Below are 15,343 nucleotides of genomic sequence, written 5' to 3' on the forward strand. Positions count from 1 at the left end.
TGGCAGTGAGGAAAGCCCAGAAACTACCTGAATTATACTGTAGACTGCCACAATTAGATGGTCCCGGGCATCTTTGGAAGAAGACAGAGTTAAAAACAGAAGGAGTGGTTGAAAGTCTATTTAGAAGAAGTCTGGCACTCCTATTTCCTGCTCAATCCTGCTCAATAGGGCAAACGCAAATGGGGTGTGGGACAGTGCGGATGCACAAAGCTAGATGCAAGTTGTTTAGTCAATTTTTGTTGTTATTCTGCAGTCAGCATCTGCCCAAGACTCGCAGTGGCTTTCAACAATAAAGGTTTATTTCTTGCTCACATTACATGTCACTTTGGATCAGCAGACAACCCACAGAAATGGAGAAAATATGTGCAAATCTGATAAGGGTCTAGTATCCAGAATATATAAAAAGCTCTTACAACTCAAAAATAAAAAGACAAATAACCCAATTTAGATATGTGCAAAGAATTTAGACATTTCTCCAAAGATATATAAATGGCCAAGAAACATGTGAAGTGATGCTCAGTATTGTAAGTCATCAGGAAAACACAAATCAAAACCACAGTAAGATACCATTTCACACCCACTCAATATGACTTTACTGAAAAAAAAAATGGAAAATAGCAAATGTTGGTGAGGATGTGGCGAAATTATAAGACTCATACACTACTGGTCAGAATATAAAATGATGTGGCCACTGTGAAAAATAGTCCCCAGTTCCTCAAAAAGTTAAACATAGAATTACTATATGACCCAGCAGCTTCCTCTCTTATGTACATACCCAAGGGAACTGAAAACATATGTTCACACAAAAAATTACATACAGAGGTGAAGGGTATATATAGCTCAGTGGTAGAGAGCATGCTTAGCATGCACAAGGTCCTGGGTTTAATCCCCAGTACCTCCAGTAAAAATAAATAAATAAACTTAATTATCTCCCCCCTAAAAACTGTTTTTTTTTAAAAGTTACATACAAATGCTCTTAGCAGCATTATTCATAATAGCCAAATGGTGAAAACAACCCAAACTTCTATCAGGTGATAAATGGATAGACACAATGTGAAACTTGGAAATTAGCAAAAAATGAAATTACTGTTATTCACAGACTACATATAATTGTATAGAATATCCAAGATAATCTACAGATAAGTTATTAGAATTAGTAGAAGAGGTTAACAAGTTTGTTAAATCCAAAGTCAACATTTAAAAAATTAACTGAATTTCTATGGAAATGCAGCCAACAGTTAAAATAGTGATTTTTTCCATTAAAATAGAATTTAAAATATCAAATAACTAGAAACAAATTTTAGGAGAAATGTTCAAGATCTTTATGCAGAGAGCCTTAAAATATTATTGATTCAAATTAAAGGTTAAAATAAAACTAAATGCCATCAGTCCTGCTCTGACTTTTTGTGGGACCTGGGGCAAGACACAAATGGAGGTCTACATATTGTATGTCTAAATATTTTAAAGTAATAAATGTAGCCAACACATGGTTAAAGAAAATATAATATATTTTCCTACATTGACAAATGTATTTTTATAACTACCTAGAAAGCCGCATAGTTTGGACTCTTCAGAATTCCTGCTGGGATGCAGCCCCTGACTCACAGTCTGTGTACTCTCTCTAGGGCCCATTTCTCCTTCCACCCCCGGCTCCATCCCACACTGTACCAGGAAGTACTTTCATGTGCATGTGTAGACACTCTAATGCACACATCCAAGCTCCATCCACAGCACCTGCATCCCTTTACCACTACTTGACCATCCCTTAACCTAAGGGTGTACACTGATGGATTTCTATGCCTTTGGGAGGACAGCACCAGGGAAGAGGTTTGTGCAGGTCCTGGAAATGGGTTTGAGTTCTCTTGGGGCAGGAAATTCCAAGATTTGATACCCAGATCATAGTCCAGAAGGAGGAAGTGATGGCTCTGAGTGACACATTCCTTTGACCTAGTGGACTCTTAACTCCATGGAAGGAGCACAAGCCACAGAGTCCAGGGCAGAGACTCTCCTTCTTTGAATCTGAGGATTATATTTTATTTATATGTTGTGTTCATTAATTAGAAGAATCAATAATATAAAACATGCAATTCTTTTCAACTGTTTAATAAATTCAGTGCTATCTCCAATAAATATTCCAAAAGGTGGTTGGAATCAACTGACAAGTTGATTCTAAAATTTACATGGTAATGCAAAAGTCCAAAATAGCCCAGATACTCAAAGAGAAGAACGAGTTGAATCCCTTACTCTACTAGATATCTAGACTTATTACAAATCTACAGGAATTAAGATGTGGTGATATTAGTCTAATGGAAAGGAATACAGAGTCCAGACTCAGTCCTGCGGATAGATAGATAGATACATAGATACATAGATACATAGACAGACAGACAGGTGATAGATACTTGATTTTAATTAGCAAATTTGCAATAAATGCTGTTGGGGCAGTTAGATAATCATACAGAAAAAAATGAAATTCCTCTCTACATCACATGATACACAAAACTAACTCCAGCTGAATTGTGTACTTGAAGTGAAGGGCAAAACAATCCAAAATGGAGGATAATCTATAAGAGAAATGATTAAACTTTGATTTCTGGTAAGATTAATTTTTATGATGATCTCTAACTATGATGGTCCTCTTCCACCTATTTAAAATACACAAAAATGACTGTGACTGAGGGCATATTCGATAGAAAATATTTATTTAAATGTTAAAAGTTGCTTAAATCATCTAAAAGGCAATGTATATGTAATATACCATATGGGAAATCTATTTTAAAATAGAATATTTTGAATAAAATCAATCTAAATGTGCCGAAAGCTTTTATTAATCTAGAAAGCTTAATCTGGTATTATTTCTGAGTTTGTTAACACGGTGGCGTCTACTGTCAGACACACTGATACACTCACTTGAACACATGGATGCATGTTCATCTAAACACACACACAATGTTCTTCAAACTACATTTTGAAGGAAAACATAGTCATAACCATAAGAACAATTCTTTCTTTGCACCTTAGATTTTCATCTGCTTTTCCTATCTGAATTTCATAGATGATTTCCATAGATTATTTTCACATTTGACTCTCATTTACTTCCCATCTTAAAGTTCTGCCCCTCCCTCTCCTCTTCACTGTATGGCCTTGAATAAATTTTGTCACCTCTCTAGCCTCAGTTTCCACATCTGTAAAATGGAGATAATACCGCCTATGCCTACCTCCATAGCTATTACGAAGATTTGGTGTGATAAACTGCTAGATAATTAATAGCTAACTGCAGCGAGGACTGCCATATCAATTCTCCTTCTTTTTAAAAAACTAACAGACCCCAGACTTTGATGTTCCTGCTTAAAGCACAAAGCTTGCTTAAAGCACAGAGCCTTCTTGTGACCAGACATGACAGAAAGGCCCAGAGAGTTACAGAGACCCGGCTTCTGCCTTCTGAAGCTTCTGGACCAGCCCTGGGCCACCAACCTTCTTATTTGGTGAGAGAAAAACAAACCCCAGACACTGAAGGCACCATTCCCCGTGTTTTCTGTTATGTGTAAGTAAACTCAGTGCCTACCCTACACACTAACCTTGAATGAGCTTGTATTGTGTCCTGAGCACTGTGCTCAGCACTGGCCTGTGTTATGCTCTTTAAACCCCAGGACAGCCCTCCCACGAGACTGAAGTATAGAGAGATTAAGCAATTTACCCAATGTCAATGGCTTTGCTGAGGGTTGTCACGTACTCGAGGTCTCAACAGTTGATTCAGTTATTTAATTATTGTCAGAAATATGATACAAGATCACACCCTAAACCAAAAATATTTTTTCTGACCAACATCTCCCAACAATTCTGTAGCTCTGGTCACATCAGCATGATTGTGATACCTGGGGTCTGTTTTGCGGCTACTCTCTTACAGCAATGCCACCAGGAAGTTGCACTCTTGAAAATCAGACGTTCTACATACGGAATTTTTTTCCTTTGTGGCTGGAACTGTTAAGTCTAGGTTTTGCAAATGTTCCCATGTAAATAACTAGGGAGGTGAGCTATGACTGAACTTTGGGAACTAGCTCATCAATTTTTCTAGGTGTTAGAGTAGACCCAAACCATTTGAGCAAAACCTTGGCCCTGCCTTCAAGGATTCTCTGTGAGGATGTGATAATGATAAAAAATAATGGCTTCTAAACATTTATTGAGTTCTAAGTATGTACGAGGTACGATTCTAACCACTATACATGCATATACTCATTCTGTCTTCACAACAACTCTGTGGCAGATAATCATCTCCAGTTTTCAGGTGAGGAAGCTGAACCCAAGAAATGTTACTTGTCCCACATTTCCAAACTACTAATAAGTGACAAAAAAGGGAATTTGAACACTGGAAGCCTGGCCTTAAGAATACAGTTGTCCCGCAGTGTCTGAAAGGGGTTGGTTCCAGAAGCACCACAGATACCAAAATCCAAGGATGCTCAAGACTCTGATATAAAATGATGTAGTATTTGCACATACCTACACAGATTCTCCAGTATACTTCAAATCATTTCTAGATTACTTATAACACATAATACAATGTAAATACCATGTGATTAGTTGTAAGTAAGTGCTATGTAAATAGTTGCTGGTAAGCGACAAATTCAGTTTTGCTTTTAGAACTTTCTGAAACTGTTTTTTTTAATATTCTTGAGCCAAGGTTGGAATAATCCGCAAATGCAGAACCCACGAATACGGAGGACTGACTGTACGGCCTGTCATGCTCCTATTATTTGTCTGTCTATGGAAAAAGCTCCCAGAGGGCAAGGGCTGCCTCATTCCTGTTTCTATCTGCAGCTCCTAGCATTGTGCAGGAGTAAGTGCTCAATAAAAGTCCATGAAAGAAAGGAAGAGAAGAAGAAAGGATGAAAGATGGGGAGAAAGGAAGTAAGGGAGAAAGAGAGGGAGGGAGGAAGGAAGGAAGGAAAAAAGGGAGGAAGGAAAGATGGGAGGGAGAAAGGAAGGAAGAAAATTATCTATTAACCTAGAAAATGGCTTCATCACAATGACTCTATGGATAAATACTGCCTGTGGTTAGTGGATGTGGTTAGTCATGTTTCTGGCAGAAAGAGACCTCCCCAGTGCCACCATAAGTTCTGATTAATTTCTTAATTTGTATAGTAAAACATTCATAATATGGGTACGAAGACCATAAGAAGATAGGATTCCCTTTGGTGCCCTTCTGTGCACACACAGAGATCCAAAGTCATTTTCTTAGCTGCCTGACCTGACAGGTTTTGTTGCCATCCCCAAAGAGGTCCTTGAGAATGGCAGAGGGACCAGAATCTTTGTATAGTATTTGTTCGCCTATCAATAGAGGCTTTAAGGGTTTTTGAAAATTGGTTTTCTTTAGGACTCAATCACTTAAGTTTCCGATTTCCTGGTAAATATTTTTGGTAAAAACATTATCCTCTTGGATTTCAGAGGAAGTTAACAAAAAAAAAAAAAAAAAGAAAGAAAGAAAGAAAGAAAGAGCTTGAAAGCATTCACAAAGCAACGTGCTCTCCAAACACAGCCACTGATTTGAAAGTATGTCTCTCTAGTCTAAATCCAAATCCTCCAGTCAAGCCTGAAGTCTACTGTTCCTTCTCTGTGAATCCTTTCTCCCTCGAGCTATGATCTTCAAAGTTCTCAGGGGGTTACACTTGCACGTTGTTTCTTGTATTTTGTAATACCGCTTAAACTGTCTGAAGATTTAGAACATAATGATACTGTGCAGATATCATGACTATGGGCCAACAGATACAGACGAGAAACATTCTATCATTGTGAATGGAGTTCTAGTTCTTTCTACTGTTTAGTCAATATACATTTATAGCAATTATTTATTTGGATATTTTAACATTTATTATCTTGAAGTTATAAAACAGATCTTCATTTTAAAAAACTTTAAAAAGACAAACTGGTTTGGGATACCTGCTATTTTCCCAAGTAGATAGGTAATAAGAATGCACGTCTCTGACAGTTAAAATGGCTATCCAAAGGAAAAGCCTTATAAAAACACCACTACACCATCTTCCCTCAAATACCCTGCCGACGCCTCCTTATCCAATGCAAACAAACAACAAAAAACAACAAACTCCAGGCCCTTTTTTACAAAGTTTTTTTCCAGGGAGTTGAATATTTGAAATATATGTCAAATAGCAATTTGGGACCCATTGTCTGCCTTGCGGCCACCAAGGATCACAGTAGCTTTGGTTACTGGAACAAGGAGCACAACATCATTTTCATAAGTAAGTTTCCTCAGTGTGTGTGTGTCGGGGGGTTATAGCACTTAGTTTTAGTGCTTACCTTTCAAAGAGAAAAAGAAACTGAGTTTCTCTCAGCAAAGTGATACGTAAAAGTAGGCTTTTAAGCCTTTTAATTGGACTTTAATTTAAAGTCCAGTGGAGGACTGGAAACTTTATTCTCAAGCCTGTTGAGGTCCAGGGTATCAGCAGTGGTGCTCCTCCTGCTGGACCAGTGCTCTTCAAGACGCCATCAAAGGAACTAGGCTGGAACGATCGCTTCCCTACAACCCCCTGCGCTTGGAATCCAAAGTAAAGGCTGGATGACAAAGCAAAGAGAAAGCAAGCTCTGAGGTGAACCCAACGCCCCTCAATTACCACAATTCCTTCTCCTTAGGGCGGCTGACTCATAGCCTCACTTCATGCAGAGGAAAGACTCCCACTCATGCTGCAAAATGTAGTCATTCTGTTCTTGCGTGCAACATTTTTCTTTCTTAAAAAATACTAGCAGTTATTGTAAAGTGCAGCCAAGTCTCTTGCCAGCTCTTCCTCCACAGTTTATCTCAAATCTATCTACTCTTTTCCATCTGCAGGGCCACCCCCATAGGAGTCCATGTGACATCACCACCTACCTGAGATACTGCCTCAATGCTTGCCCCATCCATCACCTAAAATTCATCTCACACAGTAGCCAGAGTGAGCCTCTTAACATAAAAATCAAATCAGGTCACATACACCTCTTACCCAATTAAAACCCTTCAATGGCTCTCCATTTCTCTTGAAAGAACATCTAGATGCTTTGCCTTGACTTACAAAGCCTCATATTATCTGATCCATAGCTTGTCTTGGCCTCTGTCCTCTTCACTTACTGCTCTCTAATCACCCCCATCTGCTCCTAATTCCTAAAAGATCCTTCAGGTCACCAATCTTACTGCCTTACACTTCTTGAACCTTCTCTCTGAAACACTTAACCAAACTCTTAACAGGTCTCTGTTGAAATGTTATCTCCTTGGACAGGGCATGTTACATTTTAAAAAAAATAGCCCAGTTCCTCTACCCAGTTATCAGTGGTGTGCTGGTAAATGTTTCATCATGGGCTCTCAAGGGAAGGGAAAGAATCCCTGACTGTTAGGATTTGCTTATTTCTGTGGTTTAAACACTGCTCCCATGGCTGATTTCAAGCTACTCATGTGAAGTCCATGGGCTGGCAGAACTTCTGAAATGCAACCATCAGCTCTTGTGCACAGATGTGAGCTAGCTCCAGCCCACCACTGCGTTACTCTGCATCACATGCCTGCTTCTTCCCTGACTGGCACCCGTGGAAAGCTGCAGCACTGTGTGTTTGTTTGCATATTTGCTTTGTTTGTATCTAAAGCTTATAGACAGAGATTAGAATGTCTGGTCTAATAGAAAACAAACTCACAGTTAAGAGGGGGAAAGAGGGTGAGAAGGGATAAAATGGGAGTTCAAGATTTGCAGATAGTACAATATATAAAATAGAAAAACAACAAGTTTCTACTGTACAGCACAGGGAACTATATTCAATATCTTGTAGTCACCTATAATGAAAAAGAATATGAAAAGGAATATATATATGTATGTGTATGTATGACTCAAACATTATGTTGTACACCAGAAATTGACACAACATTGTAAACTGACAATACTTCAATAAAAAAAAACAAAACCAAAAAAAAACCAAACCAAACAAACAAACAAACAAAAAAACAAAGCAAAAAGAATGTCTGGTCTAGGAAGGAAGTTTTATCTCAGCCCTAGCCCAGTTCTTACTGATTATAAGTTTTCAAAAAATAGGCATGAATTAATGCTTAGTGCTCATTCCATACACAAGGGTTTTTTCCCCTACAGCTTTTCCTTTTCTTAGCTTTCCTAAATTAAAAAGATTATTTTCTTATTTCAAGGAAAAAACTTTATTTTACTGCTTTTGGAATCCAGCAGGCCAAGAAGGAGATAGGATTTTGGGAAAGGAGGATGTTGGGGAAGGAGGCCTCCCGTGGAGGGAGGAAGGGTTGAGAGTGGAACTCAAGTTAGAGGGTGCCGTGTGGGAGGAAGTGGACTGAGTTTACAGTTTGGAATTCTCAAGTGAAATGATTTTTAGTCTTTATGTTAGTTAGAAAACAAAACTGTCTTCAGTGGGGAGCATGTCTGCCTTCTGCTGTGTAAAATGGAAGTTTCTCCTTCACACTGTGTGTCCATTGCCCAGCACAGTGCCCGGCAGGCGCAGGGACTCACACGTTTACTGAGTAATGAACGATGCAGAAGCTCCTGACCCTGAATTATCAGGGTCACTCTACAAGGTAGGAGAGTTCCCAGTACACGTTAATAAAGCACTGACTGAGTGATGTAACACCGGAACTGGGCTATTTTTTGAAGTGTTAAGAAACTGACTGAGTGTGCAGCAGATACTGGGAGAGCACTTTAGGCACTCGTGTGTGTGCAGGAAGCTGGTGTGTCTGCGTTCTTGCTCAGCACCTCCTCCTAAGTAAGTCTGTAGGCACACGAAGCCCAGACCCGTAAGCACCACTTCCTAGCTCACCTGAAAGCACAGGTGGTGGAGGTGGCAGAGAGAAAATGGTACCAGGTGTCTGGGAGCGGATGGGCCCCTAGGAAACTCCCAGGACAGCGTCCTGTGTGGCAGAAACTAAGCTATTGTCCCTGGGTGAAATTACCTACCTCAGTGGGAATTAAAATATTCACCATGCTGTATTTGCTCATCTCTTCCTTTAAGCTTTGTCATGGGTTGGCCAAACACATTGTTCCCATTTCCATTAAAAAAAGGAAGAAAGAAGGGGGAGAGAGAAAGAGAAGGAAGGAAGGGATGAAGGAAAGAAGGAAGGAAGAAAGGAAGGAAGGAAGGAAAGAGAGAGAGAAAGAAAAAAAGAGAGAGAAAGAGAAGAGTTAATTTTTACATTAAACAGCCTTTCCTAAGATACCATTGTCCTGGGTCTGAAACACCAAGAGGGTTTCTCACCTCCTTCTCTCACCTTTGCCCACTGCAGAAAATTCTGGCACAAAGGAGTGCTTTTCTGTGAAACTAGTTCCCTTCACATCATTCAACTTTCTCAACACTTGTTTCTGTTAACAAACGGACGCAGGTGTGAAAGGCCTCCTTTGTTTCAGGCACCTTTTTTCTCTTGCCTTTTTCTTCTCTGCCATTCTATCACTGGTTTTGCTTTTTTTTTTTTTTTTCATCTAAAGAGGACCCCACAATGGCTTGGACAAATGATACTAATCTGTATTTATAGTATCTCATTTTACTTAATGCTGCTTGGGGTTCTTACAGCTGACTGACTTTTGGATGTATGAAAAGATTGGACGAGGTTCTTGTAAAACTGGTTGTCAAATCCTAAATTTTGTAGACGCTCCAAGAAGCTTTGAGCTTTAAAAAATGATCCCTGCAGTGCAAAATGTTTTATATCCTATAAAATTCTTATGCTTGACAAAGACATCATACTCAGCAGGTACTTTTACATTAGAGTTCACCTACTTTACATTTTTTGGCTCACAGAGCCTTTCTAGCACCCTGAAAGCTTTCTTATTACCCTTTGTTTATACTTGGAGGCTTGAGACCTGAATAATTTGCCTCAGGTAGGACGGCAGCCAGTAACAGGGAAGTCTCCAACGAATCTTATCACTTTGATTTCCCAGAAACACAATTTACCAACATTGAAGGATTTCTTCACTGTGCAAAGACATTTTATACAATTACAAAATTAGTTAAATTTTCATTGTATGTAAGAGAGAATGTATTTATATGGCTTAATATTTGGCTATGAAAACAATTTGTTAAATGCAGGGCCTAGTAAAGATTAGGGTAAGGCAAATCAGAGAAAGGCTTAACAAGCAGTCAATCAAGCATTCGAGAATCAATCACGTGTAGAGATAAGATCCTTACCCTTAAGTTTACCATCAATCTGAGAAAACAGAACATTCTCTAACTGATGCTAGCACAAAGAAGTAGTGCCTTTGTGCAAAATCCAAGGGTCTGCAAAATGGCAAAATAAGGAATGAATTCATAAACATTAAAGTGTGCTCAGAGGGGTCAGAAAAATCCAGAGGTTTTCTAGAAAGGGCATAGTGAATACACTCACTAAGAGGGGAGAGGAAGATTGACCAAGGCAAAACTCGAAGGTAGTCATTTCCGAATTTCATCCCCTGAGAACAACCTCACTTGTAAGCCAGACTATTCATTTCATTCTAGTTTCTCTCCCAAAGGAAGGGATGGGAACAATCCCTCATTCAATGTGACTTCTCCATATCAGAAGCAGTGGCGTGCTGGACCCCTCACAGAGGCTTAGGAGAACCTGACCATTGCTAACATTTTAGGAATTTTGAGAGGCCACTGACAACATGTCATCGGAAGTTTACAATCTGCCCAGTTGGGCGTGATTTACTCCCCAGAAATTGACGGACGGTGCAAATCAGCCCCCCACGTGCCCACCCCACCCACTGGTTGTTAAACACGTACCAGTGCACCTGGAAGATCGGCATTTATGGTCGGGGAGCTCTTAGGCTAGTTGTGTGTGAGGAGGAGAAAGGAGGTTGACGGCAGCGGGCAGGAGAAATGGGTGAGACGTCAGAGGTGGAGTAACTAAGGCAAAGGTGGAGGAAACCACCAAGCCTTCAAGAAGAGTGAGAGCGTGAGCTGGGCATCACAGGACAGAGATCTTTCTATGTTCATTTTTAATGTCCATGAAGAGCTGTGTTCATTGGGATAATTCTAACACTGTGTGGAGGCTTTGCAAGTACACGTGACAGGATAGCATCAGGTTCCAACGGCCCATGGCGAGAAAATAAAAAGCTAGGTACTCACTGTTCTCTGTTCAGACCTGCCTCTGTTCTTCAGGCCTGCTGAGAACTTCATTCCAAGAGCTCTTCTGCCCCCCAGACCCCCCACTCCCCACATCCGTGTCAGAGGAGGACTGGGAGAGAGAAGGGAGGTCACCTTTTGGGGAATGCTGAGTTTGTGGAATGGCAATCCTCCCTTTTGGGGAGAGAGGGGATTTTTTTACAAGGTTGGTGGAACCTAGTCCATGTCTCTCATCAAGCTGAGACTGATGACCATCTCTTACCAGAATGCTGCTGAGCACTGGATGGTCTGAGTGCAGAATACTGCTGAGATGGGAAGAAAGGTGGCAGCACTGGGACAGAGTGTGATGGGGGCTGCCTCAATGCCTGCCATCTGGTGTGGCAAGGAACCATGAGTTCCCCGGGGGGCCACTGATAAGAAAACAATGTTTCTTTGCCTGAAAAACAAACAAACAAAAAACCCATTGAGACTCTGAGTTTTACCTCCAGAAATAGGGCATCTTTGTTAAGAGACCCCTGTTACTGAGCATAATGCACTGGGAGAGTATGCATCCCCCTCACATAGAACAAGCTCCTAATTTGCTCCACATTGTGAGCACCTGGGGCAAATATCTAGCAAAAGAGGGACCGGGCTGATTCACAAATTCATGTAACTACCCACCTGGGGCTTCTCAGACATTTGAAAGGAGGGAAATCCCAAAAGACCAGACTTCCTGTAACCAAGCCAGTGGGAGGACAGAATGTTAAGATTTGGAGTATTACTATAATTATGATCTCATTTGTACACTCAGATTAATGATTTTTTTAAGCTCCTTTTTCCTGGATGAATTGCAGATACTATGCCCAAGTCAGGAACCCAAGAACTGAACTAAACTCCTTCTTTTTCCATCACCTCTAGAATCTAGTGAGCAAGTACATCTATCATTTATAACATGTGCAGAAGTAAAATACTATAGCACAAAGAAGAGGGAGGGTGTAAACAGAACACTGCTGTTGTAAAGTTCTTACATTAAGTGATATAAATTTAAGGAAGACTGTGCCAAGTTAAGAATGCATACTGTAATCCCTGGAACAATTATCAAAAAAAAAAAAAAAATACCAAGAGGCATAGCTAAAAAGGCAACAGAGGCAATAGAATGGAATACCAAATTAACTCAAGTAACCAAAAGGAAGATGGGTAGGTAGGAACAAAAACAGACAGAATCAATAGAAAAAACCTAGCAAGATGTAGACTTAAGCCTAATCATAATTGGTGATTGCATTAAAAGTAAATGGGTCAAATATTTCAATTAAAGGCAGAGATTATTAGACTGGATTTTTTAAAGAAAAGCAAGACCCAATTACATGCTGTTTATAAAAGACTCACTTTAAATATAAATACACAGACAAGTTGAAAGTAAAAGTATGAAAAAAGGTATCCATGCAAACACTAACCCTAAGAAAGCTAAGGCAGCTCTATTGATTTCAGACAAAGAAGACTTCAAGACAAGGAGAATTATAAAGATGATTAGGGTCACTTCATAATGGTAAAAGGTCAGGTCCTTAAGAAAACCAAGTGAATCTGCCAGTGATAGTATCTGCCTCCTGTGCCAACTCCTCTGTACTTTTCTTATCCTTTAGCTCAGTTCAGTTCTCTTGGTTCCTTGGCAAAATGATGTCTGTCCCCCATTCCAATCCATCCCAGCTGAAAGTTAATTTTTAAAACAAAAATAAGATCACTCCTTTAATTAAAAACTTTTAGTGGTTCCCAGTCACTACCTGGATAAAGTTCAGATTCTTTCCTTAGCTTGTTGTAGTTGTCCCAACCCAACTACCCAGCTTTGTCTCTCATTGGTCATCACTCATCCTTGACCACATTCACAGCAGTTATTCCTGTTCCAGAACAATCAATGGTTCTCTTTGTGCACACTCCCTCCACCTGCCAGAGAGCCCCTCCTCCCATTCCTCCACACATGAATCAAGCATCCTTCTGTGCTTGACTGCAAGCTATCCATGAACTGTTATCCTCCCACTCCTCCCTCACTCACTGTGCTCCAGCCACATGGCCTCAAATACACCACATTGGGTCCCATTTCATGGTCTTTGAACTTGCCGTTCCCACTTCAAGGTATGCTCCCCTCCTTGATCATTGCATAGTGACCACAATTCAGGCCTCAGACCAAGTGATTGTCCTCATAGAGTCAAGTCCTTCCCTAACCTCCCATTATTAAGCAGCACCCACCCCCTTACCCACTATGCATCCTGCTATTTTACTGCCTCCAAACTTCTCCTCTTTCTTTGCCTCAAATACCCTGTTCATTTATTTATTGTTTTTTGTTTTTGTTTAGTTTATTTTGGTGGGGGAAGGGAATTAAGATTCTTTATGTATTTTTAAATTAATTTATTTTATTTTATTCATTTATTTACTTATTTATTTTTGTTATTTTGTTATTTGTTATTTTATTTTTTAGTGGAGGTACTGGGGATTGCACTCAGGACCTTGTGCATGTTAAGCACACATTCTACTGCTGAGCTGTACCCTCCCCCTCATTTATTTATTTATTTATTTGGTGGGGAGAGGGGATGTAATTAGATTTGTTTGTTTGTTTATTTATTTTTAACAGACATACTGGGGATTGAACTCAAGACCCTGTGCATGCTAAGCACACACTCTACCACTGAGCTGTACCCTCTCCCCATCATTTATTTGTTTAGTGTGTGGCTCCCCACCCCTCTGGAATGTAGACTCTGTGAGAATGGGGATTTGAGGGTTTTATTCACTGATACACCCTCAGGCCCTAGAACAGTGCCTGGCACGCAGTAGGCAGTCAGTAACAATGAATGAATGGTAGATGGATGAGATGTGTGGTGTAGGGAAACTTTGTACTAATGTTCAGTTCCTTTCCTGGGCTTCAGGCAGCTTTGTCAGGGCCTCCAGCAAGCATATTCAATGTCGTGTCTCCTGCTGCTGATTCCATCTGCTGCCTCCTTTGGCAGTTTCCCCACCGCCGCACCCCCACCCCCCAACTCTCAAGGTCTCCTGTGAACCCTCCACCTCCACCTCCAGGGTTAGGTCTACATCAGTGTCTGTCTGTCTGTCTGACTGTCAGACTTCAACATAAATCACTTAGATCCTGTCTATTTTCAGTTCTTGTCAGAGGGGCACTAAAAGAAAGGTGCTTAAGAATTGCTGCTGGTCATGAATTGTGAAGCCCTTTTAAACACAACACCACACATATTTACAGACATCGTAAAGTGTATCACCTGGTCCCTTGACAGATGAATGGATAAACAAAATGTGCTATATACATACAATGCAGAAATACTGAGCCTAAAAAGGAAGTTGTGCCACATGCTACAATGTGGATGAACCTTGAGAACATTAAACTAAGTGAAAGAAGCCAGTTGCAAAAAGACAAATACTGTATGATTCTACATATATTGAGGTACCTAGAGTCATCAGATTCCTGGACTGTAGAATGGTGGTTGCCAGGGACTGGGGGAAGGGCCAATGAGGAGCCATTGTGTAATGGGTGCAGGGTTTCAGTTCTGCAACTGAAAGCGTTCTGGAGGTTGGTGGCAGGGCAGTGTGAAAGTACTTATCACTTTTGAACGTATACTTAAAAATGCTTAAGATAATAAATTTTATGTTACTTGGGGTTTTTTTTTTTTTACCACATTAAAAGAAATGGTTAAGGTTGCAAATTTCATCTTATGTATATTTTACCATAGTTAATTTTTTAAGGGGAAAAAATGTATCACCTGCACACATGTGTGTGTACTTGTGCAGAAACCTCAAATTCTATTAAGAACTTTTTTTCTATCCTGATTCTACTTGAGGAACTTCTAAAGAAACAGGGATCTGGAGTCTGGCATTGTGGATCCTCTGAGAATTCAGTTAAATAGCAACGAGTAGGGGCAGGGGGTGCTGTAACGCTAGGAGACGAAAGCTGCATCATGAGCTCCAAGGAAGAACTCGGCTCATGACTTTGACATTTTAGATCATTTCTCAGGAAGAGCCTGGCTCCATAGCTCTGAGTGCCGTAAGGATCTCTAAGAAAGAATCTCTGCTTTTGTTTCATCACATCCGGAAGTTAACAGATTGTAAAATTTTCTCTTGGTTGTCTTTTAAAACTCACCTTGTATTCTGTTTCTCTCTTTGTGTGTGTTTTTAACATTTCAAATTCAATATCATCTCAATTTAAGTTCAACATCATTTTGAGTTTCCCTAGGCCCCCCTTCCCTTCTATTCTTCAATTTTTTTCAGAATTCCCCTGTCTAGTATTTAT

The 15,343-nt window shown here is 40.1% G+C and overlaps 1 protein-coding gene across 2 annotated transcripts in view; it reads right to left on the bottom strand.

Moving 5' to 3' along the window:
* The window catches only part of CLDN10 (claudin 10), an 88,897-nt gene that overhangs the window by 41,250 nt on the left and 32,304 nt on the right, over positions 1-15,343 (bottom strand). Inside the window, exon 2 of one of the 2 annotated variants that reach the window (XM_064493026.1) lies at positions 11,339-11,512. The exons of the other annotated variant lie outside the window; for it this stretch is intronic. Within the exon in view, the coding sequence (XP_064349096.1) occupies positions 11,339-11,512 (174 nt within the window). The remainder of the gene's footprint in view (positions 1-11,338; positions 11,513-15,343) is intronic. 2 annotated transcript variants of the gene reach the window in all.

Source organism: Camelus dromedarius, chromosome 13 (genome assembly GCF_036321535.1).
Source record: "Camelus dromedarius isolate mCamDro1 chromosome 13, mCamDro1.pat, whole genome shotgun sequence".
NCBI lineage: Eukaryota > Metazoa > Chordata > Mammalia > Artiodactyla > Camelidae > Camelus > Camelus dromedarius.